Below are 12,895 nucleotides of genomic sequence, written 5' to 3' on the forward strand. Positions count from 1 at the left end.
ATCAAGAAATAATAATGAGTAGTTATTTATGATGCAAGGTGATGCAAATTTGTAGAGCAGTCAGTCGCACGCACTGTTGATCTAGCCCATTGTTTGTAAAAGGGTTACTTTATGTCGAAATAAACCTTTATGTCGAAACAAACTGAAATCATATTATGTGTGTACACATTGTACAATCAATTAGTGAGAGCCTCAAATATCACATTTTTATGTATATTTCCACTGTACAAATAAGTCAGGACAAATTGGTTCCTTTTCCAGTCATGTCTTTGGTCACGTTCGTGTGGTTCAAACAAAAACACCTTAATGATTGGTTGACAATAGTCTCCCACAGTGCAAGCGATGGCCGCAGGATGAAGTTGTTGAAGAGCAACTGCAGAAACCTGCAGTCAAAACTGAATGACTTTTGATCACATGATTTTTGTAAAGTTCATGCAGTTGACATGCAGGCGCAAAAGTCGGACAACTTTGATCCCCAGAATGCAACACACTTTGAAGGCGTTGAAAAAAAGAGATCCACTCGAACGCAACCCCGCATTAACGCAAACTGCTATGGCTGAACATTGATGAGTGAAGTCGTGGGAGGTGTATCTGCAACAGCCGAAAGTCGGAAAATGTTATGGTTTATGGACTCTGTCCAACATGGCAGTGTTGCCATTGTTTCTAAAAACTTTTTCTATGGAATGTTAAAATAAACATGTAAATATGGGTACATTGTACTATCAATTGGTGAGAGAGAGCCTCGAAATATCACATTAATTTGTACATATCCACTGTAGACATGAATCGCAGCAAAGTTTCACGCATGTCTTTTGTCCCGTTCGCTTGGGTCAGAAGCAGCAGCAGGGACTTGAAGGCGATTTCATAGTTTTTGTAAAGTTCATGCAGTCGACAAGTCGGACCATTTTTATCCCCATAATGCAACACACTTTGAAAGTGAAATGGTAAAATGTATCACATTTATCCACTCAAACACGCCCATTCATTCAATTAATAATGTGAATGCATTTTTTAAAGACAATTGCTGCGGTCATAAGTAAATGGTGCTCAGTGTCAATGGGCTTGTTCAACATTGCAGCCGACTGCCATTTCTACACGTAACAAAAATATAAACACAAGTGTTGGTCCCATGTTTCATGACCAGAAATAAAATATCCCAGAAATGTTCCACACTCACAAAAAACGTATTTCTCTAAAATGTTGTGCAGAAATTTGTTTACATCCCTGTTAGTGAGCATTTCTCATTTGCTGATATAATCCATCCACCTGACAGTTGTGGCATATCAAGAAGCTCTTTAAACAGCATGATCATTACACACCTTGTGCTTGGGACAATAAAAGGCCATTCTAAAATGTGAGGTTTTGTCACACAACACAATGCCACAGATGTTTCAAGTTTTGAGGGAGCGTGCAATTGGCATGCTGACTGCAGGAATGTCCACCAGAGCTGTTTCCAGAGAATTGAATGTTAATTTCTCTACCAATAGCTGCATCCAATGTCATTTTAGAGAATTTAGCAGTACTTCCAACCGGCCTCACAGCCGCGGACCACAAGTAACTACACCTGTCCAAGACCTCCACATCCGGCTTCTTAATTTGGAGGATCGTCTGAGACCAGCCACTGGGAAAGCTGATGAAACTGGGTTTTGACAACTGAAGAATTTCTGCACTGTCAAGAGTCTCAGGGAAGCTTATCTGCATGCTTGTTGTTGTCTCCAGGGTCTTGAACAGACTTCAGTGGGAAAATGCTCACCTTTGATGGCCACTGGTAAACTGGAGAAGTGTGCTCTTCACGGATGAATCTCAATTTCAACTGTAATAGATGGCAGAGAGCATAGCATATATTGCTTCATGTGGGAGAGCGGTTTGCTAATGTCAACGTTGTGAACAGTGCCCCATGGTGGTGGTGGGGTTATGGTATGGGCAGGCATAAGCTACGGACAATGAACACAATCATATTTTATCGATGGCAATTTGAATGCAGAGATACTGTGATGAGATCCTGAGGCCCGTTGTGCCATTTATCTGCCGCCATCACCTCATGTTTCAGCATAATTCCGAGTCCCATGTCACAAGGACCTGTACACAATTCCTGGAAGCTGTAAATGTCCCAGTTATTCCATGGCCTACATACTCAACAGACATGTCACACATAGAGCATGTTTGGGATGCTCTGGCTTGACACGTACAATAGCATGTTCCAGTTCCCGCCAATATTCAGCAACTTCACACAGGCATTGAAGAGTTGGACAACATTCCACAGGCCACAATCAACAGCCTGATCAACTCCATGCGAAGGAGATGTGTCACACTGCATGAGGCAAATGGTGGTCACACCAGATACGGACTGGTTTTCTGATCCATGCCCCTACCTTTTTTAGAGGCATCTGTGACCAACAGAGGCATATTTGTATTCCCAGTCATGTGAAATTCATAGATCAGGGACTAATTACTACATTGTAATTGACTGATTCTTATATTACATTTTGTTGCATATTGCATTAAAATTTTCATTGTGTACGAATCACCTTACGTCACAAATAACTCATTATTTGTAGATCAGACCGTCACAATTTACCCATGACACATAACGGTTTTGTTGCACAAGAACAAGGCCAGTGACTTTAGAGGCCAGTATAAGGATAATTCAAATAGTTTGACCATCCAGATCTGTTTACACTTGATTAATATCCAGACACCACACATACCTGACTACCTCTGGAGTTGGTCAGGAAGATCTGATAACAATGAGATCATGTGTCTTTAATAGTCTACACCAGTCTAAATGTGGGCAGTCAAGAATGTTGACAAGATTAGGACAAAGGGGGCATGTTGGCACCAGGTATAAACAGGGGTTGAGAGCCAGTTCAACAGGCATCCCCTCCAGGATCAAGCAAAAAAAAAAAAGGACAGCATACAAACGACACTAAGGACCTTTCAGCATTTCAAATAAACATGAAAGAAAGCAACAGCACAGTACTTCATTAACATGTTCATTTTCTGCTGACAAAGACAAACATTTTGTATTGTTTTTATACAAGTTTCACATGATTCATTACATCAATGTGGTTTGTTACCTAATCTAGACCATTTCAGGAGATCAGTGCTCAAAAGGTGAGGCCATTTACTTTGCACCAAGGCTCCCTAATCCAAATAACACTGAGCCAATGAGACCAACAAAAGCAGCACTTGATTTCAAGGCATGAGAATGAACTAGAATGGACAAACCTAGTAATCTCCAAATCGACTCGAGTTAAGACAAAATATGGCATGAATGGGATCTTAGGCCGTACCTAACCACTGCATTGTTCTGGGGAATGAGAGCCAACATGAAGAAATTCACCTGAATTGCAGTGAATTTCAAAGTAGATCATTAAGACATTCACTTGATTGATTTATCAGAACTACTGCAATTTTGAAGAACTACTACAAATTTATAATAAAGGTCAGCATCATTTTCCTAACTTATTTTTTGACTGGGTGGAATCAATATGGAACCAGTGTATGGACACCAGGGATGCAAGGCCAGTATAATTCATCACTGTGTTGTTACACATCACACTTCTTTCTCCAGCATGGATTTTGGGTAAGCCAAAGTTTATGCATTAAAAATGGTACAAAAATCTATCTCCCCTTTCCCATATGCCATCAGTGCTCCCAGAAGGCAATGCAACAAGACAGTGGACAAAGGACAGCGTTGAAAGTCTTGAGACCAGATGGAGTGTACTTTCTTGGTTCCACACACACACACACACACACACACACACACACAGGACAGGCAGTCTCGAGGGCATGCTACCAGTCAGTTTGACCAGCAGACACATCAGGTGGCCACTACGGTGCAGCATGGGGAGGGTCAGGTCAGGCCTCTCTGATCTTGGCAGCCAGAGCAGAGTTCTCCTGGCGAATGGCTTTGTAGTCCTCGAGGATCTTCTCCAGGTTGCTTACAGTCTTCTTACCATTTTCAGTTTCAATCTATGGAGAGAAGGAAACTTAAAAGTTTGCTCTACCAAGCCAGCCCTATATCACTATGTCAATAAAATGACAAACTGACTCATGTGGTAAAGTAGCAGTACAAGTTAGTGGTTTGGAATAAAAGAAAGAGGGCCATATATACCTGCTCCTCCAGGTCTCTGATCTCTCTCATGATTGTGCCTGTGTCCTCAATAGTTTGGATCAACTGAGTGCAGTTCTATACCAAGGAAGATAATGAAGTCACACAACTAAGCAATGTAGATATAGGCACCTAAAATTACCACAGAGCACCAGACCAAAGGATATGCAGTATGTCTTGCTCTTCAATTTCTAAGAAAATGTTATATTCTGCAAACAAGCTCTTACCTCATGCAAGGCTGCCAGGTACTTGTAGGATTTGCGGACAGATTCGTCTTTCTTCGCATCCTACATAGTATTAGGAAAAGTATTGATTAGGCAAGAAGGAACATCATTGGTGTGCTTTCCTGAAATTGTCAAACTGTGGTGTAGAACAATTGAAATGAAAGGCATGAGCAAACTGACAGCATGGTTCCTTGGTAGCAAGTTGAGCATTATCAGGTGATCTAGAAGGGATTTCTTTGACCTATAATTGCAAAAAGTAGATGCATGAGTTATCTTGCTAGGTGCTATACCTTGAAGACCAGCTCATCAGTCACAGCGAACGTTCGGTCCAGTTTTCCAGTCAGATTGTTAATCTCTTTCTGCAGCTCCTTAGTGTCAGACAGAATCTACAGACCGAGAGGCGGACACACAAATACCATACTTGAAATCACACTACTCAGATTCAAATGGAGTTTTTAATTCCTTTGTTTTTGAGGAGATACTCAGAACTGCATTGTTGAGGTGTCTCAAATAGTGTACCTTTGTAATGTCTTCCTTCTGTTTCCTGATATTGCCAACGATCTCCAGGATCCTCGCAGTGTATGCTGAGCGGGAGACATCTTTGGGGAGATTCTCAAACTCTGTTATCTGAAAGAGATATCAGATTCCCCAAAATGGTGTCTGACGTACAATGCATGGACTGGAACCCAAATAAACACAGTGTAGAAGTAACTCATCCCAAATACATTTAAAATGTGTTCTAATACCAGTTGTTTATACAGTGCCTCCTTCTTCTTGGACTCCTCCGCAGACTGATGGATTTTGTTGTGAAGCTCTTTGATTTCAGATAGCTTTCTGGAGGACTCAATCTACAAAAAAGAATGGAAGTTGAAAGAATTTCTCTCGTACAGTCAAACACACATGTGGTGATATCTAAGGAGATGAACGCTACCTCTTGGTTGCTGCAGAGCTCCTTGAGCCTGCGGTGCTCATCGATGAGCGGAGCTCTGCGTTTCTCCCACTGCGCAGCAAGGTTGACCACTCGCTTGGCACTTCCCTCCACCAGGGCCTGCAGCTTGGCCAGGTTGTTCTCTGCATCCGGCATCAGGTCAATGGTCTGCTTCTTCACCCGCACAGAGTCCTCCTTCTCCGCCTTGCTCAGCTCTTTCTGCTTCAGCTCATCCGACACCTGCACACAGACAGGAGACAAGTTAGTCTTGCAGGGTGACTACATCTTACATGTCACAGTTCATTTGACTGTGGTAACTCTGGTTGGAGGTAGGGATGGGGGTATGTAATCATTTCACTATTCGAATAGCATCATGAATTTGTCGGATATCCGGATATAGGAAATGCACGTCTTTTTTTACTTAAGTTATCCTCAAATCAAATTTTATTTGTCACATACACATGGTTAGCAGATTTTAATGTGAGTGTAGCGAAATGCTTGTGCTTCTAGTTCCGACAGTGCAGTAATAACCAACAAGTAATCTAACTAACAATTCCAAAACTACTGTCTTATACACAGTGTAAGGGGATAAAGAATATGTACATAAGGATATATGAATGAGTGATGGTACAGAGCAGCATAGGCAAGATACAGTAGATGGTATCGAGTACAGTATATACATATGAGATGAGTATGTAAACAAAGTGGCATAGTTAAAGTGGCTAGTGATACATGTATTACATAAGGATGCAGTCGATGATATAGAGTACAGTATATACGTATGCATATGAGATGAATAATGTAGGGTAAGTAACATTATATAAGGTAGCATTGTTTAAAGTGGCTAGTGATATATTTACATCATTCCCCATCAATTCCCATTATTAAAGTGGCTGGAGTTGAGTCAGTGTCAGTCTCAGTGTTTGCAGCAGCCACTCAATGTTAGTGGTGGCTGTTTAACAGTCTGATGGCCTTGAGATAGAAGCTGTTTTTCAGTCTCTCGGTCCCAGCTTTGATGCACCTGTACTGACCTCGCCTTCTGGATGATAGCGGGGTGAACAGGAAGTGGCTCGGGTGGTTGATGTCCTTGATGATCTTTATGGCCTTCCTGTAACATCGGGTGGTGTAGGTGTCCTGGAGGGCAGGTAGTTTGCCCCCGGTGATGCGTTGTGCAGACCTCACTACCCTCTGGAGAGCCTTACGGTTGAGGGCGGAGCCGTTGCCGTACCAGGCGGTGATACAGCCCGCCAGGATGCTCTCGATTGTGCATCTGTAGAAGTTTGTGAGTGCTTTTGGTGACAAGCCAAATTTCTTCAGCCTCCTGAGGTTGAAGAGGCGCTGCTGCGCCTTCTTCACGATGCTGTCTGCGTGAGTGGACCAATTCAGTTTGTCTGTGATGTGTATGCCGAGGAACTTAAAACTTGCTACCCTCTCCACTACTGTTCCATCGATGTGGATAGGGGGGTGTTGTCTCTGCTGTTTCCTGAAGTCCACAATCATCTCCTTAGTTTTGTTGACGTTGAGTGTGAGGTTATTTTCCTGACACCACATTCCGAGGGCCCTCACCTCCTCCCTGTAGGCCGTCTCGTCGTTGTTGGTAATCAAGCCTACCACTTGTGTCGTCCGCAAACTTGATGATTGAGTTGGAGGCGTGCGTGGCCACGCAGTCGTGGGTGAACAGGGAGTACAGGAGAGGGCTCAGAACGCACCCTTGTGGGGCCCCAGTGTTGAGGATCAGCGGGGAGGAGATGTTGTTGCCTACCCTCACCACCTGGGGGCGGCCCGTCAGGAAGTCCAGTACCCAGTTGCACAGGGCGGGGTCGAGACCCAGGGTCTCGAGCTTGATGACGAGCTTGGAGGGTACTATGGTGTTGAATGCCGAGCTGTAGTCAATGAACAGCATTCTCACATAGGTATTCCTCTTGTCCAGATGGTTTAGGGCAGTGTACAGTGTGGTTGAGATTGCATCGTCTGTGGACCTATTTGGGCGGTAAGCAAATTGGAGTGGGTCTAGGGTGTCAGGTAGGGTGGAGGTGATATGGTCCTTGACTAGTCTCTCAAAGCACTTCATGATGACGGAAGTGAGTGCTACAGGGCGGTAGTCGTTTAGCTCAGTTACCTTAGCTTTCTTGGGAACAGGAACAATGGTGGCCCTCTTGAAGCATGTGGGAACAGCAGACTGGTATAGGGATTGATTGAATATGTCCGTAAACACACCGGCCAGCTGGTCTGCGCATGCTCTGAGGGAGCGGCTGGGGATGCCGTCTGGGCCTGCAGCCTTGCGAGGGTTAACACGTTTAAATGTCTTTACTCACCTCGGCTGCAGTGAAGGAGAGACCGCATGTTTTCGTTGCAGGCCGTGTCAGTGGCACTGTATTGTCCTCAAAGCGGGCAAAAAAGTTATTTAGTCTGCCTGGGAGCAAGACATCCTGGTCCGTGACTGGGCTGGATTTCTTCCTGTAGTCCGTGATTGACTGTAGACCCTGCCACATGCCTCTTGTGTCTGAGCCGTTGAATTGAGATTCTACTTTGTCTCTGTACTGACGCTTAGCTTGTTTGATAGCCTTGCGGAGGGAATAGCTGCACTGTTTGTATTCGGTCATGTTACCAGACACCTTGCCCTGATTAAAAGCAGTGGTTCGCGCTTTCAGTTTCACGCGAATGCTTCCACGGTTTCTGGTTAGGGAATGTTTTAATCGTTGCTATGGGAATGACATCTTCAACGCACGTTCTAATGAACTCGCACACCGAATCAGCGTATTCGTCAATATTGTTATCTGACGCAATACGAAACATATCCCAGTCCACGTGATGGAAGCAGTCTTGGAGTGTGGAGTCAGCTTGGTCGGACCAGCGTTGGACAGACCTCAGCGTGGGAGCCTCTTGTTTTAGTTTCTGTCTGTATGCAGGGATCAACAAAATGGAGTCGTGGTCAGCTTTTCCGAAAGGGGGGGCGGGGCAGGGCCTTATATGCATCGCGGAAGTTAGAGTAACAATGATCCAAGGTCTTTCCACCCCTGGTTGCGCAATCGATATGCTGATAAAATTTAGGGAGTCTTGTTTTCAGATTAGCCTTGTTAAAATCCCCAGCTACAATGAATGCAGCCTCCGGATATATGGTTTCCAGTTTGCAGAGAGTTAACCTGAGCACTGCTGCGCGATGGAGAGAAGCTGGCCCTCCACTGCTGCAGCTGTGGAGGGGGCGGAGTATGTGAAGGAGCAGACAGAGAGAGAGACACCAAGGCAACTCAGCTAACTTGTTGCAGCCACAATGTTATTTATCGTCACATATAACAGTGAATATAACATATTGCATTGCATTAGTGAACTCACTCTTTCTCCACATTGTCGCTTTGATTGGCCAACAAACAACAAGCTACACATGCGAAGGCTATCGGTCAACTACCCGTCTTTTTATGGGGTGCAGATCCTAAAAAATACATAAAAAAATACAAACACTTTTCATGTTTAAATGTCATGGTATATCCTTTCATCTAACAATGCCAAATGGATATTTTAATGAAACTTAGAAAAATACTTTTCAGTGTTAAAATAGGGCTATAATTCCCCCCCTGCAAAAAACAAAGCACATAAGTAATCCAAAATACAAATGTCAGATCGGATATTGGAATAACCATGCACATCCCTAGTCTGAGGTCTACACAAATACAGAGTTTATCTGTTTTAAATCAGAGAGGTTCCAGTTACCTGAAGTATGGATACGGTGAGCTGCCTCATGTCTCCGCCCACCTCCTCTAGGCTGAGGGAGAGCTGCTGTAGCTGCCGCTGCAGGGAGACCAGCTCCTCCTGCTGTCGGGCCTGCAGTTCCTCCTCCGACTGATGCAAGCTGGGAAGGGAGCTGGCCGCTGCTGCCATCTGCTGGGAGGCTTTCGCAGGCTCCTGACACACACACACTAGATTCAGATTGGCAATGAAAGGGGGAACATTTGTAGATGTTGCTCAATGTCTTCGGGGCAGGCTTTGTTAACTCTTCAATCACCTGTGTGAAAGTGAATTTCTCAGTGTGAGTGAAGCGGGTGCCCTTGGCGAGGATGTCACCAAAGGAGGAGCCCCCGAAGGACTGAAGTAGCTCTGTGAGAGCAGAGCCCGACCTGTGGGCACCGAGGGTTTCCGAGTGAGACTGGGCCGCAGTGCGCAGCTGCTCTTCGATCCGCTTCTGCAGACGGGCACGCTTCCTGGAGCGATATTCCTGGGTGGCCACGAGAGGAAAAGTGGAGATCAGAGATTAAAACACTGCAATGAACACAAAATTATTCTTCTGTGCTCAAATTGAAATTGTCCAGAATCTTGAAAACCTATCCCTTTAAGAGTGTACCTCAGGGGTGAGGCGGGAAAGGAGGCCTTGGCTGTTCCACTCATTGTCCCACTCCTGGGCGGCACTAAGCTCCCCTGCATGCAGCTCCAGCAGGGAGGCCGGCACTGAGGCATGCTGCGACGGCTGTGCAGTCACAGGTGGAAGAAATTCCCTGTGGTAGTCCTTTTCCTCTGGAGACGGGGTGAAAAGAATGACGTGGTACTCTGGGATTTAACTTTCACCACAGGTTCTTATTTCATTGGCAAATAATATCTTGTACCACATGCTAATATATATATATATAGGCTACTAATTCAGAACCCTACATAATTGGAAGAATTTGGTTACAGAATGATATGCAATGAGAGTAAATACAGAGGGCCCTGTGTATTCTGGGGTTTACCTTTCAATGGCTTTTTCCCAGGCACTTTGAGGCAGTGCAGTAAACTAAGGGGCTGAGAGTGGAAACTGTGGGACGGTCCTGGGTTCTAAAAAATAATGAAATGTCAAGTGAGAACACATACATTAAGTGGGAACACTTGACAAAGACATTAAAATAGGAAGTTTGTATAGTGCATTATTTTGGTTTATTAAAAAACAGGATAAACTTGAGAGACATTGCATTATTGCCTCACTACTTTCACTGACCAGCCCTGAAATCTAGCTTCCTTTATGATCTAGGAAACCAACAGTTATTTGTCAGTGTTTCTTAACTTTAGCTGCCATGTCATTAATGCTTTGTGATATTGCCAGCAGGACATAGCTACCTGTGTTTTACATAGGAGGGGTAGTCTGCAAGATGGAGGGAGCCAAGGCAAGGCCAGCTGAGCTTTGATCTGGGCAGCTATCAATTTCTGGAGGAGGACTGATTTACCTGTTATGGGGTACAATGAATGCGAGACAAATAAATACATAGATGAAGTAATTGTCATTTTGAGAGATTTACAAACATTCAATGTATTTTTATTGATCAGATTATAAAGCCAAAAAAATGACCAATGTATAAGAGGATTGCTAAAGTTAATGGTATTCAATAAATGACAAGAAGTACAATGGTGGGACAATGTGTCTATACCTGCTGGTTGGTCCAAGGCCTCAGCACTTTCTCTGGGCAGCTTCTCCACCAGGAACATGAGCAGGGAGCGGATCTCTGGCTCATTGCTGTAAAGAAAGGTCTGGTAGCCAATCTCTCCCTTGTAGCCAAGGTCCTGCATAGAAACACGTCAACCTGGTTATGGAGTCTGCTCATACACATGACATTGAACTTTGTCACATACCTCACCCAGTCTAGAGCATGAGGATCATTAAGCATGAAAATGGAATCAGTCCACGACATTGTGTATGGAGACCATTACGAACATGTGGAATGATGGAGCCTTCTTCACAAAATGAGCAAACCAAATGTATTCACACTTGGGAGATTCTAAATCTTGTAATAAAACTACATTTTAGAAGATCACTTCAATGAAGTTATGCAAGCAAATGGACTATTCAATAAAGCCAATCGAGTGAGGAAATAAAAATAGTTCAAAGCAGTGCTCAACGAGATAGAATGGCATTAGGATATGACATGACTTCAAATTGTCGCAGGTGGTCAAATTGGTTGCTGAATTACTTATTTTCAGACAGTTGGGACCATTAATAACTGAGCTTGACGTAAGGAAATTCAATTTATTTTAGAGTATAAAAAGACCCTGGACTGAGTGTCATGCAAAGGGGGTATAGGTCATATGGCTACAGTACATCAAGAAGTCGTGCATGGTTATTATTTTAGATCCAACAACATCTTAATCTTCTTCATTTGATCAACATAGTCTTGTGGGGAGAGAGTCACGAGCCTCACTTCGCAACAGGAGGGGGAGCACTATCCCTTTTCTTTTTGACCGCTCACCTGACAGGCCTGTGCCAGGCTCATGCCCACTCGAAAGCGGGCAGACATGCCGGGGGGTAAGGAGTGGGACAGGCTGCTCCCCAGGGCCGGGTCGATCACTCGCAGACATTTCACTACCGCCTCCACTATGAGCTCACTGGAGAAGCGCTTCACACTCTGAACATCCTCCCCCACGTCCCTTCGCAAACACACAGAGCATGAGATGCAGGTGCACGGGGTTAACTTCTCATGTGTGTCTCACACCTCGCTAGTCATGTAATCAGGAAGTTACTATTTTAAACGACATTGAAAATGTGTACCGTTAGCGTAGCTAACTTGACCGATATGGAAGAATTCTGGTCATTACAGTAGCTCAAAGATTTGCAGTGTTCAAATCAAAAGAACCAGCTGTTAGAACACACTTGTACAAGTGTGAATGAATGTAATTTAGCTAACTTCGCTAGCTCTCTGCACTTCACTTCCCAAGGAAAACATCAGCTGAGATAATGGCTGATGAGTAATTGAATGAAGATAGACCTGGGTGTCAGTCACTAAATCAAAGAAGAGAGCTACGTATGTAGAGGTAGCGAGCTATCCACAACTCAATAGACACAAACAAGCAACAGTAGCAAGCCAGATGGCAAACGTTCGGTAACTAGAAACAAAATGTTAATAATGTTAGCTAACTACTTACGTGCCGGTCTGTCTAAGGGAGTGAATTAAAATCTTATCAACTTCCTCCATCACTGTAAGAAGATGAAGTGCCTTGCAATTCCTTTAGCAAAAATCCCCCGAAATTCCAATCATTAGGCTTCAATATGCTTATTTTGGCTAGCTAGATAACGTTAGCGGTCTCACAGGCGGGTCCATTCAAAAACAACAAGCTAGCTCGCCTGTTTTTATCTGGGGAACTAGCTTACGTTGTCACTTCTCAACGCATGAACAAGAGGCACGACAGTAGCTATTCCAGCAACATTTCCACTTAACACGTTTTTGTGCTCCCTTAAATGTCTTACAAATAGCTTTTTATCGTATGAGTGATAGCTAGCTGACAAATTAGTGAAAGCTAAAATGTTGCATCTATAAACACATTAAGTCACGTGGGTGGAGGATATGATAGCAGTGTTCTATGGGATGCTGAGTTTCAACATTCTTCAGCAGTGTTGTAAAAAAACTGGAGAGTTGGGAAAGTTAAACTATGACTCCCAGCAACCCCCCGCTTCTGGAGTCGCATGACTGGGTACTGCGTCGAGGAAGAGGCGAAGCGAAAGGATTTGTGCCACGTTCATGTACTAGTCAGAACTAGGAAACTCGGAAATGTCTGACTTGCCAACTGGTAAACGCGGCACGGTATAACTACAACCATTTAGCAATTCGGATATTTCCGAGTTTCCTAGCTCCGACTAGCATTGGAATGCGACATTACTCCACCCCAAATCTGTCC

At 44.1% G+C, this 12,895-nt stretch overlaps 1 protein-coding gene across 2 annotated transcripts; it reads right to left on the reverse strand.

Annotated features, from left to right (window-relative positions):
* Positions 1–2,813: 2,813 nt before the first annotated feature.
* Positions 2,814–12,600, reverse strand: LOC112222055 (coiled-coil domain-containing protein 22). 2 transcript variants are annotated; one of them, XM_024384618.2, is made up of 15 exons: positions 12,146–12,600; positions 11,473–11,650; positions 10,657–10,789; positions 10,349–10,455; positions 9,985–10,069; positions 9,603–9,772; positions 9,267–9,476; positions 8,975–9,166; positions 5,270–5,506; positions 5,085–5,186; positions 4,858–4,965; positions 4,629–4,724; positions 4,342–4,401; positions 4,118–4,192; positions 2,814–3,975 (listed from the first exon to the last, which is right to left on the reverse strand). In XM_024384618.2, the coding sequence occupies exons 1-15, from the start codon at positions 12,193–12,195 to the stop codon at positions 3,862–3,864; spliced, it is 1,917 nt and encodes a 638-aa protein (XP_024240386.1). In that variant the 5' UTR covers positions 12,196–12,600; the 3' UTR covers positions 2,814–3,861. The 2 variants fall into 2 exon arrangements, with proteins under 2 accessions (XP_024240386.1, XP_024240387.1); XM_024384619.2 differs by lacking the exon at positions 11,473–11,650 and having other exon boundaries at positions 12,146–12,599.
* Between the last annotated feature and the right edge of the window lie 295 nt (positions 12,601–12,895).

The sequence above is a fragment of the Oncorhynchus tshawytscha genome, linkage group LG22 (genome assembly GCF_018296145.1).
Source record: "Oncorhynchus tshawytscha isolate Ot180627B linkage group LG22, Otsh_v2.0, whole genome shotgun sequence".
Taxonomy (NCBI): Eukaryota; Metazoa; Chordata; class Actinopteri; order Salmoniformes; family Salmonidae; genus Oncorhynchus; species Oncorhynchus tshawytscha.